Source organism: Hippoglossus stenolepis, chromosome 3 (assembly GCF_022539355.2).
Source record: "Hippoglossus stenolepis isolate QCI-W04-F060 chromosome 3, HSTE1.2, whole genome shotgun sequence".
NCBI classification, from domain to species: domain Eukaryota; kingdom Metazoa; phylum Chordata; class Actinopteri; order Pleuronectiformes; family Pleuronectidae; genus Hippoglossus; species Hippoglossus stenolepis.
The window spans coordinates 10,030,905-10,054,748 of NC_061485.1; the positions used below are offsets into that span (position 1 = coordinate 10,030,905).

At 42.2% G+C, this 23,844-nt stretch overlaps 2 protein-coding genes across 2 annotated transcripts; both read right to left on the bottom strand.

Annotated features, from left to right (window-relative positions):
- Nucleotides 1-1,946: 1,946 nt before the first annotated feature.
- Nucleotides 1,947-8,266, bottom strand: shisa4 (shisa family member 4). Its single transcript, XM_035153143.2, has 5 exons — nucleotides 8,006-8,266; nucleotides 5,468-5,645; nucleotides 3,354-3,490; nucleotides 2,592-2,783; nucleotides 1,947-2,145 (listed from the first exon to the last, which is right to left on the bottom strand). The coding sequence occupies exons 1-5, from the start codon at nucleotides 8,088-8,090 to the stop codon at nucleotides 2,105-2,107; spliced, it is 633 nt and encodes a 210-aa protein (XP_035009034.1). The 5' UTR covers nucleotides 8,091-8,266; the 3' UTR covers nucleotides 1,947-2,104.
- A 2,033-nt stretch (nucleotides 8,267-10,299) lies between these two features.
- ipo9 (importin 9) lies at nucleotides 10,300-23,558 on the bottom strand. Its single transcript, XM_035152144.2, has 24 exons — nucleotides 23,146-23,558; nucleotides 20,297-20,358; nucleotides 20,060-20,146; nucleotides 19,752-19,953; nucleotides 19,358-19,446; nucleotides 18,754-18,840; nucleotides 18,431-18,550; nucleotides 18,056-18,156; nucleotides 17,512-17,570; nucleotides 17,257-17,408; nucleotides 17,077-17,175; nucleotides 16,895-17,001; nucleotides 15,967-16,106; nucleotides 15,553-15,715; nucleotides 15,114-15,340; nucleotides 14,744-14,892; nucleotides 13,629-13,757; nucleotides 13,274-13,549; nucleotides 12,617-12,783; nucleotides 12,172-12,305; nucleotides 11,906-12,025; nucleotides 11,569-11,676; nucleotides 11,362-11,438; nucleotides 10,300-11,096 (listed from the first exon to the last, which is right to left on the bottom strand). Exons 1-24 carry the CDS (start codon nucleotides 23,303-23,305, stop codon nucleotides 10,986-10,988), a joined length of 3,126 nt encoding a protein of 1,041 aa, XP_035008035.1. The 5' UTR covers nucleotides 23,306-23,558; the 3' UTR covers nucleotides 10,300-10,985.
- Nucleotides 23,559-23,844: the final 286 nt, after the last annotated feature.

Sequence of the window (23,844 nt, forward strand, 5' to 3'; positions counted from 1 at the left end):
AGTAAAGATAATCCAGGCATAACGTATAAGTAGTCAAACACATGTACAACACATGCTAGAGACATCATATTCTACAGTTCATACATGTTACAAGGGCACGGGGCTGTTGTTGTCTGCACAAGATGCTAAACTAGACCCGATAACAGATGAATTAATTTACAGATTCAGGCCCTGACCTCACTGGAGCCCAAATCTGTAAAAAATTTAAAAATAAACTGAGGGAATGGTTTGACATTTTGGGAAATTCACAAATATCTGCATTCTCCTATCTGCACTGTACAGGTGCGGCAATATCACAAAATAAGTTTGTAATAGCAGAGCTGATAGATAAGAGCTAATGGGGTCATAAATCATGGGGTGAATTCATATTATTAGGTGACTATTAAATCTGTTTTAGAGTATTTTCATTTTGTAAAAAACTCTGGTGAATAAGTAACACAACAAAAGCAGATAATTTTGACTATTCATCTGATTTTACTTATCAGAATAATGTGTGAACACCAATGTCCTGTAAACACAGAATTACTTTTGTGTACTACTACTACATTATACTAATTTTACTTTACAACTTTGACTCTTTACTAAAAGATATTCTTCCGCTACAACATGAGTCTCATCAGTCTCGTCATCGGACTCTTGACAAGACAGGAAATATGTACGTTTCCCAAAATGTCAAACCTTTAAAAAGAGGTGAATAGCAAAATCTACTTTTTCGACAGTAGAGATTTTTGGCTTTGCAGCTTAGTCCAGAAAGTGAAAACCCATTCACAGTACAAGGAAACTTTGATGATTAATAAATACCAAATGGAAAGATGCCAAAACATCATATCTCATGTTACAATAACAAAACATTGTTTCAAATTAACTTTAACATTTTCCTAAAATATTAAGCTGAAGAACAGATTTACAAAATATGTATTTAAATAGTTAATCTCTTTTTTTTCCTTCACGGTTAGTTATTGTAAGGCCGGACATTTTGTCTTTATTGAAGCAGCGCGACCCCTGACCTGATATGTTACAAGACAAAAAAAAACTTTATCCCTTTGTAAATCGTACTACCTGCCATTATGAGGTCAATGCTCAGAAAAAATTCTAAGAAGCAGGAGGAGACAGATAACATTTAAAAAGATAATTTCAAATGGGTAGCATGCTGATGTTAAGATGTTACAATAGAGCGGTGCAGCTAATATATTATCATGAAGTATTCAGTTGAGTCAGATATAAAGAAGAAGAAGAAGAGACAAAGATGAATCTAACATGTGACTAAAGGCGTTTTCACAGAACTGGGAGAACCAAAACATTTGTATCAAACCATATCTGCCTTTAACCAAACATGTGACGTTTTTTAAAATCATACACACTTCCCTTATTTCCCATTTATTTTCACATTAGCCTCTACCACATTACAGATGAAGTAGGTATGAAGACATCTTGTACTCGTATTTGGAGAATGCGCATTAGTGACCGAGATGACGCGGAATGTCATCTTAGGGCAGTTACCTATTCAATCTATTCAAATTGAATAAAAGCGAGAAAGTAAAGCATTTCTCCCTGTGATAAATAAAAAGGACGTGCATTATCATTCTTTAAAATCCCTTTGTACCCCTCTTCTGTAATGTAATTTAGATAACGCCACTGAGGTGACCAGAGGTGGCAGCACAGAGTCCAGACGCCAGCCGGATACCTCATCGCTTTTGGGGAATGGCGTGAAGCCCTCTGTGAAACCCACCCAGAGCGATCAGGCTTCAGGTTGTGGAGCTTACTTCGATTTACGTAAATATTCCAGAAAAGTAGGACAGGAAAAAATAAAACTCTTAAAGTGCCTCCTTTTTCTTTCTCTTTCACAGACAAAGCACTGCTAGTCAAGCTGTAGTGTTTGTTTGAGTGATTCCGTGTGTGTGTGTGTGTGTGTGTGTGTGTGTGTGTGTGTGTGTGTGTGTTGTGTGTGTGTGTGTGTGTGTGTGTGTGTGTGTGTGTGTGTGTGTGTGTGTGTGTGTGTGTGTGTGTGTGTGTGTGTGTGTGTGTGTGTGTTGCTTCCTTCTCGAAACAGTCATTTCTCTCAGCTGCTGTTATTTCCCCCTGTGTGTTTGTGGAGATGAGCACATCAATGACCAGGATACTGAGGGGGAGAGTACGGTGGAGGAGCTGAAACATGAGCAAAAACACAAATAGTCAGATCTTCATGACAATAATCTGCAAATCTAAGTTTATTTGATCACGATACCACAGTATAAAATTTGACCTGATGATGGCGCAAGATGAAAAGTCACGAGATCACCAAAGTTATTTATCTTCAGGAATCATTCACAAAGATTTCACAAATACTTGATGATGATATGGACAAAAGTGGTGAATCGACAAACCACTGCAATCCATAGAGCCTCTTAAAATGAATGACATTCAGGAATTTCATGGCAGTTTGTCCTTTTGAGTTTTGGGACAACTGTTTAAATTGTCACTGAGCAAAAGATTAAAAGATGATCAACAAAATGTGCATTTAATATCATGACCAGGACATTTTACAGCCTTTTCTACCACAGTTCAACAGAATGTCAAGCCACTATCCCTCTGTGATGTTGTGCTAATCTTACCCTGGCTGTAAGCAGGATCCATTAGGTGGGGTGGATACGGTCCAGGATGCATCACCGGATACTGTGGGGGCATGCCAGGGTACTGGACCGGCATTGGATAACCTGCATGCGGATACTCAGAGGGTCCCAGTGGTTTTCCATAAGCGTCGTACATAGGCTCCAGTGGGTAGCTGGCCATGGGGATCTGCTGGACTGTCGGATAAAAATCATTGAGACTGCAGTGAAGGAAAACTACATGATGGGGGGGACATAAAACAAGGGTCTAAGGACAGAGGGTCTCGAAACTTTGTGCAGAGGGTTAAGCCCTTGAGTTGAATTTGTGATTGTGATTTTAATAATAAATAAATAATAAATATCATAACAAACATTATTTCTATAGCACCTCTCAAAATCACAGTCACAAAATAAAATGTAAAGGCAAAGTTATCAAATCATCAGTCTAGCTGCTACATTCTGTACGAGCTGTAGACGGCAACTGCTGCTTCATTTAGGCAGGTGAATAATGAATGACAGCAGGGAAGAGAAGATTTTTATAATGTTTTCAGGCAACAGTAGGACACAGGGTTAAAATAACGACTAACATGAAGGGGAAACAGATACAGGCTAAACCAAATAGGGGCCAAGGACAGAGCCCTGTGGGACCCCACACGCCATGCATGTAGTTGGACTGAAAGTGTCAGCAGTGACTTTAAATACTCAATAGATTTGGGGCTTTTTGAATAAAATTGGACTTGATTATGTCATTAAGAGTGGAGGTCTTACCATCATAAGGCGTCCTGCCCCTCTGCTGCCTTCTCTGGTAGAGGTAACAGCACGAGCACATGAAGCAGCACACCATGGTGGCAATGATGGCCACAAACAGGAGGATGGAGGAGGCGATGCCAGCTAAAGTGGTGGGGCTGAGAGGAAGAAGAGAGCACAGTTCCTCAGTTTGATCTTGCAGCCTCAAGTGTGTTCCTGCCTCTTTATCTCCCTAATTGCAACTCACTTTAAAAGGATTTAAAGTGGAAATGGGATTCAGACACAAAAACATTTAATGGCGCAGATCCTTCATCTATTTTTCTGCCCAGATTCCTTCACATCTTAGTCTCAGTTAACTGTTATGACTTCCACCCCCCCTTCACTGGAGGCTCAGTTTATCATATCTTTATGACCTTGGTTGCTATGGCAACGCCTATTTGGTACTGGGCCAGCTTGACTCTATCACTGTCCTCACAGTTATCCTTGAGACAGAGAATCAACTGTACTGCTTTTAAGGCCAACTTCAATGTCACCTGTGCAGACACTGCCTGAAACCTGAAGACTGAAAGAAATATTCCCTAACACATCCAGCCGCCCAATTCATCCAGCCGCTGATCTGATCTCCCACTGGGCCCATTAAGAAGCTGGCTGTCTCCTCAGTTCAGATAGTGATGGATGGTTTCCACTTTCCAGTGCTGTGGAGAAAAACTGCCGTGTTGCAGCCCCTTAGATACAAGCTTGCTTAGTCCTGCATTATCACGATTCCTCCCAGGGGACTCAAACACCCCCTAACACACAGATCACTGCATGGATAGAAAGACTAATGAGATGATATTACACGCTGGGGAACAGAAACTGGTCATTTGATCATATGCAGCCAATGGGACATAAGGAACAGAACAGTTCAGTTTATCTTACAACTCTTTTCGATCAAGGCAGTTCTAGGACCAGTTCGAAGACGGTGCCTGATCTCAAACCAGTTCTTTGCATTTTAAGATTCAAAGAACTGGCACCAACACTTTACTGGTCTAGAAGAAGGAATTGCTTACGGCAGGGGACGGGATCATATTGACCAACAAGACCAATTACATCAAGCAAAACATTATGACCACCATTTTTTTTTTTACAAATCTTGTGTCATGTGTATTCTGGAAAGAAGATTGAATACTTTGAACGATGGATGCCAAAGTTAAGCAGCAGTGGTCCGTGGTGTAGACAAACTGTATCGTGATGTAAACCAGGTTCACCTTGGTCGAAGAGGGGTATCTGACTGAATCTGTAATCCCAGTTTCCTCTGTCCTTGTGTTGTGATTTATCCCCAGTTAATCTTATTGTGTGAGTCTGGGTGTGGCGACCTGGTTTCTTATCCCGTCAATCCACTTGTACATCTGTGTCTCATCCTCTCATCCCTTCAGATCCTTCAGTCACCTACTCGTTACCAACACTACAGCAAAGTTTCATGTCAGCTTGTTTCCTCTTGCTCATCGGTATGATCCTAAGTCTGTTTTGTCTGTGCCTCAGGTTCGTCGCCTCCTTCTGCTCCGGCTACCTGCCATGTCCAGCTCTGTCTTTGTTAACATGCTCCGTGTTTGAATGATCGTTTCAGCGCCTGCCACTAGCCCCACAGCCTGCTTAGCATCTGGTACACTTTATTGTGTTGAAGATTTAACTTCAAATGGTTCAATATGCGATCAATCAAAAAAAAAGTAACAATCAATATCCAGACTCTATGCTGTGGAAATTGTGAGGTACATCCTGTTTGCTTTAGTTATACATGAATTGTATCTACAACTTAATTGGACTCCATATGAGATTACACAGATAGAGCTGCTGTAAATGCACACAACACATGTTTATCGCTCTTTTAATCTTGTCTGCACTTGTGCATTGTTTGTTCTATGGGCCAAAGGTGCTTTCAATAAACTATTATTGTCAATAGTGTGTAATTTGTGTGTAAAGATATATGTTCATGTGACAACAATAAATATCCCCTGAAGAACAACCAAGTATATGTCTGCTTTAAGGAAATTATACATGTTCCTGCACTGACTGTGAGGCACAAACACTGACTCTTGGTGTGGAGAAAATTGGTAAATATAAATCATTAAATTAAAATCTAGCAGCCGCTGCCCCACCTGAACTGGAAGAGCATGCAGCGCTTCTGCTCCCTCTCTGTGATCATCTTGAAGGCGTCCAGGCAGCAGTAGCGCCGGTGACAATTCCCACAGCAGAATGTGATGAGCGGGCAGTCGAAGCCGTTGTGCCAGGTGCCGTTTTTATCCACGTACCACAGGCAGTCTTCATTTGCACCGACTGCAACACAAGAGCAACATCGCGGAAGGTGATCAGAATGAGTGAAAGAAAAGAGGGAGGCAGAGAATTGATTTCCCTCCTTACTTCATACTGTGTTTTTCAGTTATAGCAACATGCTGTTGTTTCTGTTTCATCGCACAGACTCAAACTGAGAAATATCCTGAATGTTCACAAAGCTTCTGCCTTCAAGAGAAAATAAAGATTTATCTCCAACATGTACTGGCTCTTCTTTCGTCACGTCTTTCTTATTCCAGGCCAAACACAGTCTTGATGTATTATTCAAAGCTTCTCTGTGGCAGAGACCGGAGCCCTGATCAGGAAAACTGATCAGATCAAAACTGATCAGGGCTCAAGTAAAGTAAACGGGAGATTTAAGACTTGTATTTCAGAAATACGTAGAAAAGAAGGAGGTGATTACAGTGCACCTAACAGTTATTTTCATTATAAATGAATGTGCCAAGTGCACTTTCTATTAATCAACAAATGATTTGGCCTGTAAAACATCAGGAAATAGCAAAATAGTCAATAAATGCCATTTTTTGCCCAACCAAGAATCCAACAGTCAAATGCTGCTTGATGCTCATTTCTGCTTGAATAAAAGCCCTAAATTATTAATTAAATGATAGAAACTCTGTCTGACTCAATTTAATCAAAAATAAAAAACCTTGCACACAACTATTTTCAAAAGTCAGAAATTTAAAAGAGGTTGAGAAATAAGACTAAAATCTAAGTTCTGTTGTCCAACCTTGAGGCTTGAAAGACAAGGGTTAACACCCTCTTACAGAGATACTGTTTTTATCAATCTCATACTTCAGTTGAAAAGAGCAGGTGTGATTATGCTTTCCACCATACATAATTTAAGGCAACACTAAATTACAGCCTGGTCACAACACCCACGTGTGTGCAGGCGGCTAAAAGTACATTCAACGTTTTCTGAAACATACTATTAAGCATCCTGGATCATACAGTCTGAATAAAACCCCTAATAAAAACAACACAATTAAACTGGTCCTAGGTCAGCAGCAGTTGTTCTTCTTCTATAATTTGAGACAATATCAAAATATTGGTTATTGTTTAGTTTATAATTGTTTGGTTGCTGACACTTCAGTGTGAAGTCAGTTTTAAAAGCAGTTTGTTACACTGATAAACTGGAGGTTGTCGTCTATGATGCTGTTAAACTGTATTGTGTGAGATTGACAGGTGTTTCTTTTATCCTGTCCACCTCATTAATATGAATGAAATGTGTCAGTTAGTCTCCAGCGGTTTTACTGGTTATGTCACTGTACGATAGGCCGGCTGGCTGTTGAGAGTGTAACCTATATACTTTCTATGGGGGGGGCATCACTACATGATTGGCAGATTAATCAATTATGGAAACATCAGTTATTTCCTGCTCTTGTCTGGTCATGAGCCAGTCACAAGCACTTTGAACCATCTGTATAAAAGATGTATGATATGAATGATAAAAACTGAGCTATTCAGCAAAAGTAGTTTGTTGGAAAACAAATATTTTTTATTAAAATTCTTAAAAGACATAAAAGAAATAGTCCACATCTCTTATGATTAGAGCCCAACCTATGGGGATTACTGGGGGCCTTTGCCAATACCGATATTAGGGAGTACAACATTTCCAATACAGATAAATCAGCCGATGTATATCTATGAAAATAAAAAATGTAGGAATGATTCCTAAGATGTATGAACCCAGATGGAAACAAATGCAATTGAGTCTTGATATTTTACTATTTAACCAGAAATGTTATCAATAACAATAAAGAAAAACAAAAAACAAACAAATAGTCTATATTAAAACTTAAATTACGACAAAACATAACATTTGAAAAATAAACATTTTAACGTAAAATTATAAATGTACATCTTTACTATAAATGTACACTGCATTAAATAAAAGTGTTCATAATAACAAACATTCAACCCAGATACCGATATATATGTATATATATATATCATATTTGCCATTTGTTATCGGTTGGGCTCTTCATATTATTGATTATATTTATTAGCCTATAGATTAATCTGCTGATTCTGATGTTATATATCTGTGAGGGAAAACTAGTTGAAAGTAAACAAACAGACTAGTTCCCTGAAGGGTTCGTTAGTTAGTTAGTTAGTTACCATCAGGCCTAAAACAAACACAGCGAGAGAACCAGCATTACAGCATCATGGGGTCGTGTTGACACTACACACACCAACACAGGCTGCATGTTCCCGGCTGACAGATACGTGACACCCGGCTGTGCAGACCGGAGGAGGGAATAACGTTAGCGGGGATGTGACCGTTAGAAACCCCGGTACCGGGGAGCTAGCCGCGCGGCCTGGATGAGCAGCGGGGATCTTACCCGGAGAAGAGCAGAGGACGACGGTGAGCAGCGCCAAAGTCACCGCGGCGAGGGACGCGGTACCCGCCGGAGAGAACATCCCCATCCCCGGATTGGAAACGACCACGCCGACGGTAGTTTGCGAACACGGGAGCTGGTGCGGAGGGGTCGAGGCTAACGGGAGCTCACACACATTATCCCGGTGCAGCGCTGGAAACGGGACGTGCTCGAGCTCCGTCGTTTATCCGTGGAAATGACACATCGCCGCTGTGACGCTGTACCACCGGGGCCAGCAGGGCGACGCGTTAACGGACCTGCCCGGAGCGTCGGAGAGACGGCAGCTGGCTCTCAGGTAGAGATCCGAGACAGGACAATAAAACACATTTGTACAAAGCTGCTTTGTGAATTAGTATCTCATTATTATGACTTAGTAGTAAAGAAAATCAAAAGCGCAAGAATATTAATCAATATCAATCAGTCGATTAAGTACTGTTCTATACTGAGTTTTATTTTGTAGATCTAGCCATGGTTAGCGAGCTAGAAAATAATATGTTAACAGCTAACTAGTGTTGTACATATTTCTCTTTCTCACTAGTAATGGATTGTAAAATAAGACTTACATGCATCAGATGTGCAAAAGCAGCTGTGTGAAAAGAATGGTAGGTGTTCCGTGGTGAATAATACTGTACAGGTCATTTTTGACCCATGTGTGTGTCAAAGTGATGTAGAAATCTGTTCATAAAGTGAGAAAGGAAAAATAAAAATAATGATTTCTGGTAATCAAAAACAAGATTTGTAATGAATACATAAATACATTTATTTCAAAGATATAGCAGATATACACTCAGCCATGCATGAAATAACATACGAAATGAATACAGGTCCTTTTTTAACCATGTTGTGCATTAGAAGGGTTTTGCATAGCTTGTGTATCAAAGGGTCAAAGGGGTAGTATTGAATTTATGCGTTTGTAAACAAACCAACACAAACAAACAAGCTTTATCTCCACTAGTGAAACATCTTCTCAAACAAATGTCTAAAAGAACAAGAAGTGACTGTTGGACTCACTGAAAGTTCACAGGAGAGAAGAGTCTGAGATCAGCTGCTTGTTTGGAGACAGAGCTGCTCCTGGACCAGATGCTGTGCGGCCATCTCTCCACAGGGAGGCGCCATCATGACTTTTACTCTTCCGTATTTATAGGCGGAAAAGCGGGATCAATGATTCACACATCAATTCAAAAGTGTATTTAGGAAAGATTGGAGACTTTCTGTCTTTGATATTATTTTTACAATATTTATTGAATTTAATACTCACTCCTATCTGTGGAATTCAATGGCTAATGTGCAATGCACTCCATTGTATATATTCTCTTTCAATTGTATATCTAATTTCTATTATATTTCTATTTTATACTTCCATGCTCTTATATTACATGTTTACTTATTTATTACTTTTACCAATGTCTTTTTATCCCTCATCAAATATAGCAGAAGAAGCTCATTCTTGTTTTGTGGAGGGGACACAGGATTACTCAAAAAGTACACAGTATACACAGTATAAGTACTTTGAGGAAAAAACAGCTCCTCTAGACCTCAGAGAGAGAGATTACCGTAAATATGCAATCAATTGCGCAATCGAATACGAATATTATGAGATGCTAAGTCATCATTTTGAGAAAGTTTCTCATTAGAATGACCTACAGGACCTACCTAATTTTTTCATCACAGTGGGCGGAAATTGGCTTCTATACCATAGTGCCACCTACTGAATTAAGTTGATTGTCAATTCCATGTTACACATTTAGCCAACCTAGGAGTGAAGTACCGCTCTCCTCAGTCAACATATAGACAGAAAAATCACAAAAGGACAATGCTCAAATACACTAAAATAATAATAATGGAAAACAGTTAAATTTAATCACTAAGTTACTTGTACCTTGACCTTTGACCTCCAGGCACCAAAATCTAATCAGTTGATCTTTGAGTCCAAGTGAAAGTTTGTACCAAATTTGAAGCCATTCCCTCAAGCTGATCTTAAGATATCATGTTCGAGAATAACACAAACATACTTTGTGAGTCCACTGTGACCGTGACCAAAAATGAATTAATCCTTGAGTCCAAGTGAATGTTCGTGCCAAATGTGAAAGTATTCCTTGATGCCGTTCCAGAGACTTCACCTTCACCGGAATAGGACCGACGTACAGAAAACATCATGCTTCCGGCCACTAGGTGTCGCCGGTGCAGAGGCATAATAAAACATGATCAAATAGTTTTACTCTAACACCAGGGAGGCAAGAAATAAATCAAACTCAATGTGGAAGTGTTGTCCAACCTGGACTTTTATTTAGAAATGTTTCCATCCCAAATTTCAATGGGTACAAGGGAATGACAAGGCTGTGAATCACCATGGCAACAGTGTGAATTCCCAAATACCCTACATCATAACCAGAGAGCTTTTCCTTGAGTCAGAAACAGTCAATGTTTTCTGGAATAAGGCCTCCAACGTTTCCCTCCCTCTCCAGAGAGCAGGATGTAATTGTTTTTTAAACTTTCCTTCGATCAATGGTAAAGTCTCTTGTTTTCCATGTTGCATTAAACTTTATTTATACAGAAACACCAAAATAACGGGCTTAGTTACAAACTGAACATTTCAAAATAGTCTGTTCATATTTCATTGTCCGACTGAAGCCTCGGGACTCTTTATTCTTTCCTCTGGTCCCATCTGAAATGACTCCAGAAAGGGGAGTCCTCCGACCTTCTGTGCAGTCTCTCACCTCTTCATCTGCAAAGTCCTTCCTCCCATCACGTGTGTGGAGAAACTGAGGACTTCTGGGTAAGTGCATGCGTCTCTTCCCACCCCATCCTCTCCCTCTGCCAGGACCGACATCCCAAACCTTTTTTTTTGTAAATTCATGAGAGCGTAAGCGATGGGGCAATAGAAGAGTGTCGGGGCTGATGGAGGATTGTGTCTTGGAGTGGCAGACGGGGCGGGGGGGAGGGGCTAGAGGCCTATCGACTGCAGGGTTTGTCGCTCGGCGTTGTTGAGGTGGCCTGAGAACATGCTGTAACACGGCTGCTGGGCGAACTGCGTCAGGAAGTCTGTCAGGTAAGCCTGCGGACAGAGGAGACGCACACTGGTCAGGAGTTTGATACTTGATGATCAAATAACAGCTGTTCATCCGCAGCTGGAAGGGCAACATGCATGCTTCCATCTTTAATAGATCATATACACAATCTTCATTTTCACTAGATATCACACGAGCACTGAGACAAATGCTTCATCAGCCACATTTCCCCCTTTCCCCTCATGTTCTTTCCCTTCACTGATGGTCATGTTTGAGAAAAGAATCGTGAAATGACAAGTTTAGAGACAGTACCTGTAAATCAATCTGATAGATGGGGTCTTTCAATGCATCTGGATCATCCTCATCATCATCCTCATAATAATCATCATCTGTAATAAAAAACAAAAAGGATGTTGGGAAATCTTCAATTACTAACCTGGAGTAAAACTATAAAGAGACATATAAAAACTTGATGGTTGAAATGTAGACATTGCTGATGCACGGTGGAGACACTCGTACCATATTTGTTGGAGGCAATGAGATCAGAAAGCAGCTGCCCTGCTAGTCCGTCATCTTCCTCCTCGTCATCCTCGGCCTCTTCCTCCTCCTCCCACATACCGCTGGAGTCTGAAACAAACAACAACGGCTGGTGAGTGAAATGTCAGCTGACACATTCTTTAGGTTTCAGAGCCAACTCCAACTATTGTGTAGACCAAGCGTGACCGTTAGACTTTGACACCCTGAGAAACTTTATTCAGTCCAAAGCGGTTAATGCTGCCGACTGTGAGAACCTGGAGTCCCTTGGTGATAGATACAAAATGAATTTAAGAGAAGCACTTGTAGTATCTGTCCTCACCTTGGGTCCAGTCTCCTGCGTTCGTCCGGCTGGCGTTCGCCTCCACTACTGTCGACAGCTCATTGATGATCAATTTAAAAATCTTCACTAGCAAAGGAATGTTGGTCCACCGCTCTGGGGCTGAGGAGGAGAAACACACAGTGCACGTGGTCAATATCACTATCACATATCAACACATCCAACTATCGCACCACTCAGAAGCTTCATTTTCTCCATTATAGATCAATGTATTTGAGTAAAGTAACAGATTTGTTTTGGTGCTTTACTTTTGGCAGATTTGGATCGTGTTCGGATGCCGTCCTCATGACTGTAGATCTCCTCTCCCTTCACCACGATGTCCTGGAGACGTTTGTCGTCAGTGTTGAGGCCGTGCTGCAGCAGTTTGCACAGCGCCACCGTGCTGCAAGGAAGAAATAAAAATATTACATTGACAGCAGGGGTTTAGGAAATGAGACAAAGGTAGAGAATACAAATAATTTTCATTCTACAAAGCAGGGCCAACTAGTATTATTTACTTTCAGAGCCACAGTTCTAGTTGCACTTGATCTATTGGCAGGAAAAGTAATAGAAGGCTACGATATATGAAAATGTTGATGTCACCATCTACATTTTTATTTAAAAGTAAAAGTTAAGGACTAACTATAGGTTACATCCATGTTATTGCAGGGGTTTTCCTAAAAATAACTCCATGACATGAAGATGTTTTCTGACCTGACTTTACCCTCGTACTGTCCATAGAACAGGTGCTGTCTGCTCATCCACTCCGTCATCACAAACTCCAGAGCGGGTTTCCCCGTCGGCCCAGGCAGACTGCACAGGAACTCCAGCAGAGGCTCCAGCTGAGAGTGAACCAGGTGAGCAAACACCATGATCAGGGACTGCAAACAGGGAGAGAGGATAAGAGAACAGGGGCAGAGGAGCAGAAAGAGTGAGGTGCTGGAGATAACTGTACCTGTTGGAACTGTAACCGAAAAACATTAGTAACAATTAATAAAAACCAAGGTTGTAAACAATTGTTCTTTTTTGTTTTAACCATTTATCAATTTATTTTTGTGTTAGAAAATTTGAATTTATTTAGATCAACTCCTGAACAAGCGCATCAACACAAAGTTGTACAGAGATAAACATAAATTGAAGAATGTTTCCATTTCATCTCCTTTTCTGGAACTTTAATAGAACAATATAAGAGGTCCAGCTGCTAATAATTGTAATCATATGGATTAATAATGTTAGATTATTTTAGTATTTCATTGACGGGTATATGTGCAGTTGTGCTCCTCTCAAGGAGAAAAATAACCACTCAAGTAATTTCCCAATCGTTTCTACATAACCACCCGACGTGTATCAGGGTGCGTCTCCCCCTCCTACCTGCATGACGCTCAGAGTCTCGGCTTGCTGCATCTTGCTCAGAATCGCTCGGAGGATCTGGTCCAGCTGTTCCCCAAGCTCGGTTCCTGCCCGAGAGATCAGAGTGGAGACCAGCCTGCCCACGAAGGCAGCAGTGAACTCAGAGGTCCGGGGGTCCAGCAGTTGGTTGACCACCTGCATGACGTACCAGAGGCCACTGTTCCCCTGCTCGTCCCTCCACTGGGCGATCTGCTCCAAGCCGACAGAGACGTACGCCCGCAGGCACTCACCGCCGTTCTGGAGAGGGGAGGGCAGTGATGTGTGAGGAGAGCGGTATTAAAAGGTTTCAACAGATCGTAGATGTTCCGATGTTCACCTGCATTATTGTGTTGTCATCGGTACGTAAGGTGCACTGTGCCACCACAGGGAAGGCCTGGCACACCAGCATCTCTGACGGGGGGGGTTTGGTGTTGCGTACGACTGTGGTCAGGATGTCTATGGACGTCTGACACAGAGAGGGGGACAAGTGGTCAGATTCTATATCTGTCTCTCAGGAAAACAACTGACATTACAACACAGAACAGATTGAGCCTGGTCCTGTAAAAGTTTCAGACGTGTACGTATCTTGACAAACTGAGGCTTTAAGAGTGTTAACGTGCAGACTCATTAAAGAAGGAGAGGGAGAGAGGACGAGGAAGAAAGTGGAAATGAGTCGGTTCCTGTTTTTGTGTTGCTGAACGCTGATTGATTACTAATAATAGAACATATTGTTGTGTATGAGCAAATGTAAAAGAAGCATAAATGATAACATAACAACACAGCACCGTGCTCATGTGATGCCTGGTTGAATATCACTTGTGAGTGCTAAAGTTAAGATTTTACACACAACAATTACATTTATCTCTTGCTATGTGTTTGATGACTGAGGTAACTGCTTACAAACCAACATGTTTCTTTTCAGCAACACGCAAACACACACGTACACGCACGCACACACATCCAAGTCTATTAAACTACACACTGTGAAATTTCATATTAACTGACAGTGTATGCAAGATGGCCGACATGCCCAGGCTACAAACTGTCTGCCAACTGCTGCAAATTCTGCTTTGGAGAAAAATAAATAGGCTATATTAATACATTTTTTAGAGAAAAATAATGATGATGATTATTGAGCTAGGTTCCTAACTCACTGTCTCAGACTGAGGTTTCCTCCTGCAGCTGCCACAGGTTTGAGTCAGACAATACATCCGTTCATGCCCACTCTCTCCTCCCCTTTCACACTTAACTCTGTCCCATCAATAAAGTCTAATGCCAGGAATTTTTCTTTGCACCACAATGTTGATCAAGGAGGAAGGTTTGACTATTATTGGCACAGGGGTCATTACATGAGATATAAGGGTTAGGGTTACTCCTGCCGTTGAGAATTATTTTTCTGGACCAAAGAAACGCAGTCTTTCAGAAACCTTTGCGTCTCTTCGAACCACTTACAGCGCAGAGTCCAGATGGGATCTTGTCGGGCGGAGCCTGCATGATGCTGACCAGCGTGGGAATGAGACGCATCTGCATGGGGCCCTGGCAGCCTTCGATCTGTGCCAGCTCCTTAAAGATGTCCTGAGCCAGAGACGCCACCACAGGGTCTGAGGAGAAGAGAGGGAGAGAAAAGATAAGATAACAACTCAAATCTAGGTGTTTACTTAACATGCTTGTGTCCTCTCTGGGAAGAAATGTGGGATTTTTGCTAATAACTGGGAAATGTCTATCCTCTAATCATCCATTAAAAGATCAAGTTAAAGAGCACAGTGTGAGTGCACAGGGACAATCAGAGGATGTGGTTAGAGGAGCTACTGTATGTCAATACCATTGTTATATTTAAGGAAAATAGCAATGGTGAGGGGGCAGATCTTGTTCTCGGCGCTGGTGGTAAAGGCCGGGTCGACGGTGCAGACGATGCACAGCGTCTCCATGACGAGGGTCAGCACCTCTGAGCTGAACTGGGCAGCCAGTTGGACCAGTCCCTCGAGGATGCTGGGGAGGAAGGGCTGAAGGACGTGGGTGCTGTCCGACAACTTCAACTGATCACAGTACCTGCAGGATTGAAATGACACGGTTAGTGCATTCAGGAACATCCGGTAAATTTAACTTTTCATCTACTGTAAAGAGCAAGGCTGAGCAAACAGCCTATTTGTTGGTTAATGGCAGAAATGTTATGATTGTAGTTTTTTGATGTATAAAAAAAAAAAAACAACAACAACAACAACAACACAGCGCAGTTATGTTAAAAAACAAAGCCTGCTCACCCCCAGATGGCCCTGACCGCAGAGATGCGGACGGAGGGCGGCTGGCTGTCGTGAAGCCCGCTGACGGTGGCCTGGAGGAACTGCTGGATGAGCTCAGGAGACATGGCTGCTGTGAAGCGACTGGCGGCCCACAGAGCCCGACCGAGCAGGAACGGAGACGCCGCTGAACAAGAGACAAAAACAATAGACAGCAGTGAAGACCAAGATAAGAGAAGGCACACACGAGAGAATAAATAACATATAAATAAAAATTATGTAATTTTTTAGGAGTTTCTTATAAGGAGCTAAGGAACTTGCAAGGGAAAAAACTACAGAATATAGGAAATATAATACTATGGAAGAACATCATATATGTACTCAAATACATTGTGAGGTGTTTCTTACGGTGTTTCTTACGGTGTTTCTAAGACTCACCTGCCAGGTTGAGATCAGCGAGGATAACGCTGGCCAGGAACCCGTGCATGTCAAACTGGATACGACCGTTCTTCACGTTCTCTGTGATGATGGTTTTGACGGAGCCGAGAGCCAACATACAGGCCTCATGGATCTTCCACCTAGTTTCAAAAAAACACAACATGACATTACGGACTTACAAGCACAGTGTTTTAATATTACAGTAGAATACAAATAAGAGTTGGGAGAACGATCCACTAAAGTTGACGCATCAGCTAGAAATAAAAATGTTCTCACTGACAAAAGCCCCAGATCAGAGTCAAATTGGTTTGATCAGCAGTCGCCAAGTGCTTGTGTGAACTTCAAACACAATTCAAGAAGCTTGCTGACACGTCGCCTCCTCTGATTTCTAACAGGCCAAATATCTGGACAAGTCTACAACAGCTATGTGTGTGGTCACATTCGTTACCAGTCAAAGTATCATCGAAGGAACAAGTGTCATCAGTCGAATGGTATGAACTCTTTACAAGACTCCTGATTAAAGTCATGCAAATTGAACTGCAGGGTGATCTGACGGCTTTGAAAGTTGTGCAGTGTGAACTTGGCATTAAGAAACACTAAGTTCACTTTTTTTGCAAGTACAGACGATCAGTGTGCAGAGAACAAACTAACCGTCAGGCGCCGAGTTTAATTTAAAGCTGCTGTCAAGTTTTTTCAGAGTGAACTTGAATTAATGTCGGCTGATGTGACGCACAATCTGCAGAGTTTGTTATTCTACCCGGGTCAGTACACGTCTACGTGTCGTACTTGGCAGCTCGAGGATTTTTCCACTTTTACTGTCATTAATTACAGCAGGAATGTGGAACAAATTTGACAAAGCTTCGAGACCAGACGTTAGGATGTAATCAGAAAGTGAGAGAGAAGTGTTAGTGCAGAGTCTCTCTCTCACCAGTGCTCGTTGCCACTGTTTCGAGCTTGCTCCGCCTCCTGCAGGTGTCTGGTCGCTGCCGCTGCCAACGCTGCTGCGCTCTCATTCTGAAACTCTGCAGCCACAGCCTGCAAGCAGAGGTCAAAGGTTACCACCATATCACAGGACCCCACATTTCTGACCCCAGTTTTACATCATCTCACCAGCAGCAGGTCCTGAGCAGAGATCCTGACCGAGTAGGAGAAAGTGTCATCGTCCTCATCCTCCACAAACTGCTGCGGGTTCGCTGTCCACACTTTGATCTAAAGAAACAACCGTGCAAACCATCAGGCCTGATGCCAATTGTTAGACATAAATATACATTTGTTTTAATAACCCCTCACCTGGTCCTCAGTGATCTGCATGTACAGGATGACGTAGTAGATGAGCTCAGGCAGCGCTTTCTTCACCGTGCTCTTGAACTTGTTGTTTTCCAGCAGCGTGTGGACGAACTCGAAGATGCTGAACACAAGATTTTCAAAACCCAGAACTTCACCTGCAAAATAACAACAACACAAAAAAACATTAAACACCAGAGGATGGATGAGAAAAGTGTTTCCTCAATAACTTACTTGAGAGTAAGTGAGAGTGCAACTCACCATCTGAGTCCACTGGGTCGTCCACTTCCTCTGTGTAGTTGACTTCTGTTCTTACATAAGTGAACATCTGGTTAAGGAATATTCCAAAAACAATCCAAGTACAGGAACAAAGGAGAAAATCTCATTATTAAGCCTATAAGGTTGTGAACTTTCCGCTGCCTCATAATCACAATGCACCAACAATGCACGTGACCACACGTCATCCACAAACCAACACGTCCACGGGAGCTCAGATGGGTCCAAGTGCATTTTCATTGACAACTGTCTCGGTCTGAAATAACTCATTACTTGTTTCCCTTTGGATTTTACTGAGTAAGCAGGTGAACTGCTGCAGTGTGGTGGGACGGTGGTTTGAAGAGCTGCTCTGTAAGCACAACAACAGAAGTGTCCAACAGAAGTTTTGGAAAGTGCTGAAAACAAATCAAACCCTGATATAAACTGTGTTCTTGACTCAAAAACAGAAGCAACAGTGGTTTTATCACACATGAAGAGCAATCATTATCCCAGTAAGGAACTAATTCACAGTTGGCTTTGTGAAGGATATAAAGCTGCACTTTCAGTCAGTGTGTTCCACACGATGGGTAATATCTGCTGCATGGAGGACACCATGGGTTTGGGGAAGTTCTTAACCAACGCTGTCACAGCCTGAGAGACAAAGAATGAGAAAATTATTTAAAGTCTTATTACAACACGTTTTACTTTTAACACAAAATACATTTAGCTTCCCAGTGCCTTATTCCTTGAAAGAATATTTCTACTACCACCAGCTGTACACTGTAACAGACAACTACATCACACTGGAATTACACTACGTATAAATACATTAGATTTAGAACTACTACCTTGTTTACAGCTGAATTTACGTTTCTAAGTTTCTACTGACGATATTCTGAGGTTCCCACTAACTTCAGTCTCTCACCTTGAGCACTTCCATCTTTAGACCACTGTCAGACGAGGGTCCATCCGGCATCTGCAGAGCCTGCACAAACGCTACTGTGAACTGCTGCACCACAGGGAAGATCAACGCTTTGGCTGCACCCTGAACACACACAGGAGGGAACGTTACAGTTATAACACAGTAACGACAAGTTACTCAAAAATCTTTGGAAAGCAAATGATCAGCTCTGACCAAACAAGATGAATCAGTCCAAAAGTAAACATTTTGCTTTATAATTAATTCCGGCTAAAATAATGATATAGTTATTATTCATAATGCATCTAAAAACAGTATCATTAACTCACCTTCTCCAGCTCTTCAATAGCACAGATGAGGTTGGCACAGGTGGTAAATATCTCCACTGCTCTGGAACGGGTACGAATACTGTAAACCTGTCGCATTAGAAAACATAAAAAAATTATCCAAACTTAACTACAACTACAAAAAAGGTAGAATGAATTATGACAGGAAATACAGCTGTATTCTGAATATAGTTCAGTCTGGACTGATTCGTCAACTGATGTGATTGTCACCTGTCATTCGTAGACATATGGGTATCAGCCTTAATAATTGTCAATTAAAAGTTGTTTTATAGAATAAACAATGCAGCAAAGATGTGCATTTATGTTTACACTTAATATACAAAAATATTTCCTTAATTCAAGTTTTATATATTTGGTTGTATTTGTGTCATCTTTTTGTTTATAGTGGACTATGAGATGAAAGACATGATGTCAGTTTATCTCTGTATCAGACACTCACACAACTTGTTTGGGACCTAAACTGCCAGATACTTTATTCTACTCTCTGATCAGAGCATTTTAGAAAAATCATGCCTCATCATATGGTAATCGTTCTAAACTATACTGATACACAGTGACCAGAAAAGGTTAAAAGCTGGAGCAGCACCTCGGCCATGGTGAAGATCTTGTACATTTCAGGAAGGATGACCGGAGCCACCAGCGGCATCTGTGTATCTGTCACCTCCCGAGTAAACTCTGGAAACATCAGACAAAAAGTTAAAAATTTTTAAGGAGGAGGAATATGGGAAGGGAAATGTTTCTAAGAGTAGAAGTTTGACCTTAAAATGTATGAAATTTAGATGTTTCTTCTAACGATGAAATCTGAATTTGGCATTGACGATAAAGCTGGAAAAATTTATAATGTTTAATATTAACACAGTCTCTAAACTGATATTGTCACGAAGGCTCTAGTTTCACCAGAACGTTCTGAAAACAACGTATTCTGAAAAAACTCCAGGCCAAGAGTACCTGTGTGTGTTTACATGCATCTTATCACACACCTGTGAGAACCCTCATGGCCCCGTGCACTGCACTGACTTCTCCGCTGACCAGCATCTCCATCAGCAGAGTGAAGAGCTGCGGCCAGGCCTCAGGCCAGTCCCAGTGGGCGATGGCCGACACGGCGTAGGCGACACTGGAGCGGACTTTGCTGATCGACTCTCGCAGGCCGCCCGGCAGCAGCTCCCTGATGGCAGCTTTAGCCTGGAGGAGGAAAAACAAGAGTTGGGCTCCAAACAGTCCTCAGAGCTCAAATTAAAATGTTGTAACGAGAGGATATTTGAATTATAGAAGTTGTAGAGTTGTTTACCTGATCTGTGGTTTCAGGAGGCCTGAACTTCTCTGACTGGGAACACCAGTGAGTCTCCACATACTGCTTCAGGATGACTGATGCTAACTGCAAACACGCACAATGAGAAAGCCATATTTGATAATGCAACACAAAACTGATACAGGTTGGAACACTCACGTATAGATATGTAATAAACACATAATGTAACATTTGCCAATGTAACAGTTTATGTTCACAAAGTTATTTTCTGCTCACCTGACGGATGGCGAGTGCTCCCTGAGGATCAACTGTGAGTTCAGCCAAGTGGACGCCAAACTCTACGACATCAGCAAGGATGAGAAAAAGAAATTATCATTTCATGGAACATCTGTTTGTATGTTATATTATATTGTTTAAAAGAAACCTTTCCTGGTGTTCTTTATAGTCTTTTCATAACACTGAACTAAAGCGTCTATAAAGAGGATTTTTAGACAATTCTTTCCAGGAATTAATTTGCGGCGTCAGGGTTTATTTCATGGAAACTGCCAACACGATAACAACAAGTCACTGTGTGATGCCAAGTTAAAAGCAACACAAACACAGGTCCCAACAAATGACCAGAATTCTCTTTAAGATGTGGGTCAGAAAACAAAGACGTAAGAATACAAATTCTGCTGTTATTGTCGGCCTGTGCCAAAATAACTGGAAGAATTCAGTTACCCAATTCATCACTGCTGGACAGTATGGGCAAATATTAGATTATGTAAAAATGTTATATCAGTCAAAATGGATATCTCAATAAATGTCATGTTATTTCTTTCAAGTGTAAAATCTGATTGTGCCTCCTGAGTGAAGATTGTGGTTTTAAACTCTCCTTTACAAGCAAAGGATGAAACTTGATAAAAAACCAAACAAATCTGAGCTGGGCTTTTGTTACACATCTATAAATGAAAATTATATTGCGGTAAATATTGATATGGTTTTATTGCCCAGCCCGACATGCTAACAACATCCTGTTTGAACCTGGCCTGGCAGGCATGCAGAGAGTGAGAGATAAACCCAGAGTTCAGGATCAGCATCAACCTCAGCTCTGTCCCTCTCGCTGGGTTTTACTAAGAGTGACATCAGGCGCCAGAAGACAATGTTAGTGCTGACAATCCTGCATCAAACGTCTGCCTTAGAGAGGGGCCAGCGGAAAGGGTCAACCTCGCAGCGGCACGGCCGACAGACACCGTGCACAATTAGCCTTTCACCGCGGGCACGAGGATCGCCGCACAGACAATGGGAAGTCTGGTGGACTATAAGCTACGGCCGCAAGTTACTGTATCCGTCAGTCCTGTTTAAGTCCTCTATCACAATAAAAGTGTTTCCTCCAATACGCCGGTTGTTTACAAGCGGTAAATTCGCAATTTCACTATCCAGGTGAATCAAGTATTTTAAGAGCTTTCATTAATATTAAATATCATTAATGCAGATTGAAAGACGGATTCTGTTACAGAGCGCTTAACTGGTTTAATCTATCATCAGACGTCAGGCCGATGAAAAGGCCGTCATGACACTTTCACTGTTTAAATAACTGTAAACCTGAGACAAGCGGTGCATCTATTCTAGTAGGTTTCACATGTTTTCAAATGACGGACGTGGGCTCCAACATTTATTATAATTCAATCAACACAACTTGGAGGACTAGAGGAAAAAGAAAGAAGTCTTTATGGTGTGAGTTTATAATGTGAGAATGATTCTGTACTGTATGATCTATGTGAATGGATTTAAAAGTCCAACATGATGCAAATCTCAGAGCCCTTCGACCTGATGAATAAGCCTCTGGGGGCAATGGCAAATATTTCAGGGCTTCAGGTGTAGACAGCAGATATCTGGGCCGAGACTCCATCCTCCATACAGTGTTTACAGTCTGACAACTTTCTTACATCACACGAGGCACACGATGCTCCACACAAAACATAAAACAGTGATACTTTTTAAATGTGTTTCAGGTCCGGGCGACATTTGGGCTGATCTCCATGAACAAATATCACTATACGAATGCAGATTTTAAAAAGCTGACAGACGGTGCATTTCTTTTTGCTCTCCACACTGGACTGTTTACCTGCTGCCAACCAAAGCCTGCTCAAACATGACTGGAAACCAGAAGGCGTCCGGGCCCAGAATCTTGTCCCTCGCTATAGAGATTAAACATCATCCAGCAACAAATACAAATCTTGATCTCAAAGACTTTGTGTTTCCTTCTCCTATGTGTATCCTGATGATGCTCAGGGCTACAATTACAGATTATTTACTTCAACTACGCAACATAACAAGGAAAAGCAACCAAGCTGAAACTAGATATAGTTTATAGATGGTTAACTATCGATTATTAAAACTGTTGCCAATCCATTCTCTACCCATCAACTGCTTGATCTAAAAACTAACCGACTAACATCCATCCCAGCTCCACTGATGATGGAGGAAGCTGGGGCCGGTTGGACGGGATCCGCGGGACGCATCTTCGCGGGAAATTCTGTCACGGGGGCATTCCGTGGTTCCCATAGCGACGGCGGGATAAAGTCCTAAGAAAAAGTTAACTTCTAAATGACGTAATAACACGTGGGTTGTGGTGGCACTGCGCTGGCTCCTGAAGCGCTGATGTCGTTGTTGCCATAGTTTCAGAAGTTTTAACGTACATTCCCAAAAACACATGACCCTTCTGTTAAATGGACGTGTTTACTGAGGGATGACCCGGGGGGCAGCGGTGGAGCTGAGGCCGGTGGAGGCTCCACTCAGCCCCGCATGTGCTTCAGAGTTACCCCGGTGACTGATGGGACTTGTTAGCCGTTAGCTGTCCGAGCTCGTCCGGTCGAGCGATGACACCGGACCCGGGGCCAGAGAGAGATCAGCTCGTTTCCGTTAGTTTTCCGTTTTAACTTTGTCACCACCAACTTCTCCGGCCTAGCGTCAGCCCCCGGGAGAGGAGACGCTTCCCCCCGGCTAACGATGCAGGCATGACGGCTAGCTGCGCTTCAGACTAGCCGATAGAGTTAAGAGCTAGCACCGGAGGCCCGTGTCATGAATGCGGGAGGACACCGGGGGATCTCACCCGTTCACCCCGCTAAGAGCCGACCACTCACCCTCTGTCACTTCCAGCACTTTGACCTGCTCCTCCGCGGCGGCGCGCACCTCCTGCACCGGGGACAGGATGGCGGTCAGCGTCTCGATCAGCGCCTCCTTCAGCCCCTGCTGGACGGGACCGGCCGCCGGACCGGACCGAGCACTACCCGCCGCACTCATGTTTTCACCCGCAGCTCCGCAATCGAGTCAGTCCGCCGCCACCACCACCACCAGGAGCCGGGGAGGAGAAGCAGCCGAGAGCGGAGGGGAATCGCGCCAATGCATGGGAACGTGGAGGCGGGGTTTTGCTGGAGGAAGCACATTTTGTCGTCCGGTTCGTCCCACGTGTTGTTTTTTTTAATGTTTGTCTTTGTTTTTAAAGTCTTGCTCCCTCTTGTGGAGCGGGGGGGACATGCATCTTTTAGTCTGAAGGATTTTCTTGCTCACTTGAGCTTTATAGTTTTTAAAAGTGACACAACTTCAAATTGACAAAATGTGTGTTTTCTGTATCTCTCCATCATGTGTTGACAATTTAACTTCCCGTGGCAAATGACGGACTAACTGAACATATTGCACAATCCCTCCTCTGGTGCTTATAGTATTTTTTTTAATATTTATATTTAATGTGTTTCCTATTTTATATTTATACTTGCACAAATACACCACAGCAAATCCCTTGTATGTGTTAACCTGCTTGGCAGTGAAACCAGATTCTGATT

Bases quoted from the DNA above. Each gene is read 5' to 3' on its own strand.
- shisa4 (XM_035153143.2), bottom strand. From the start codon at position 8,090: ATGGGGATGTTCTCTCCGGCGGGTACCGCGTCCCTCGCCGCGGTGACT. The intron at 2,784-3,353 runs GTAAGACCTCCA...TTTATCCGACAG, and splicing joins GGGCAGGACGCCTTATGATG to TCCAGCAGATCCCCATGGCC. The intron at 2,146-2,591 runs GTAAGATTAGCA...CTCATGTTTCAG, and splicing joins GGATCCTGCTTACAGCCAGG to CTCCTCCACCGTACTCTCCC.
- ipo9 (XM_035152144.2), bottom strand. From the start codon at position 23,305: ATGAGTGCGGCGGGTAGTGCTCGGTCCGGTCCGGCGGCCGGTCCCGTC. The intron at 17,571-18,055 runs ATATCCTTCACA...CCAGATGTTCAC, and splicing joins CTGACTGAAAGTGCAGCTTT to TTATGTAAGAACAGAAGTCA. The intron at 13,758-14,743 runs GTAAGTGGTTCG...TCTCTGTGTCAG, and splicing joins TCCCATCTGGACTCTGCGCT to ACGTCCATAGACATCCTGAC.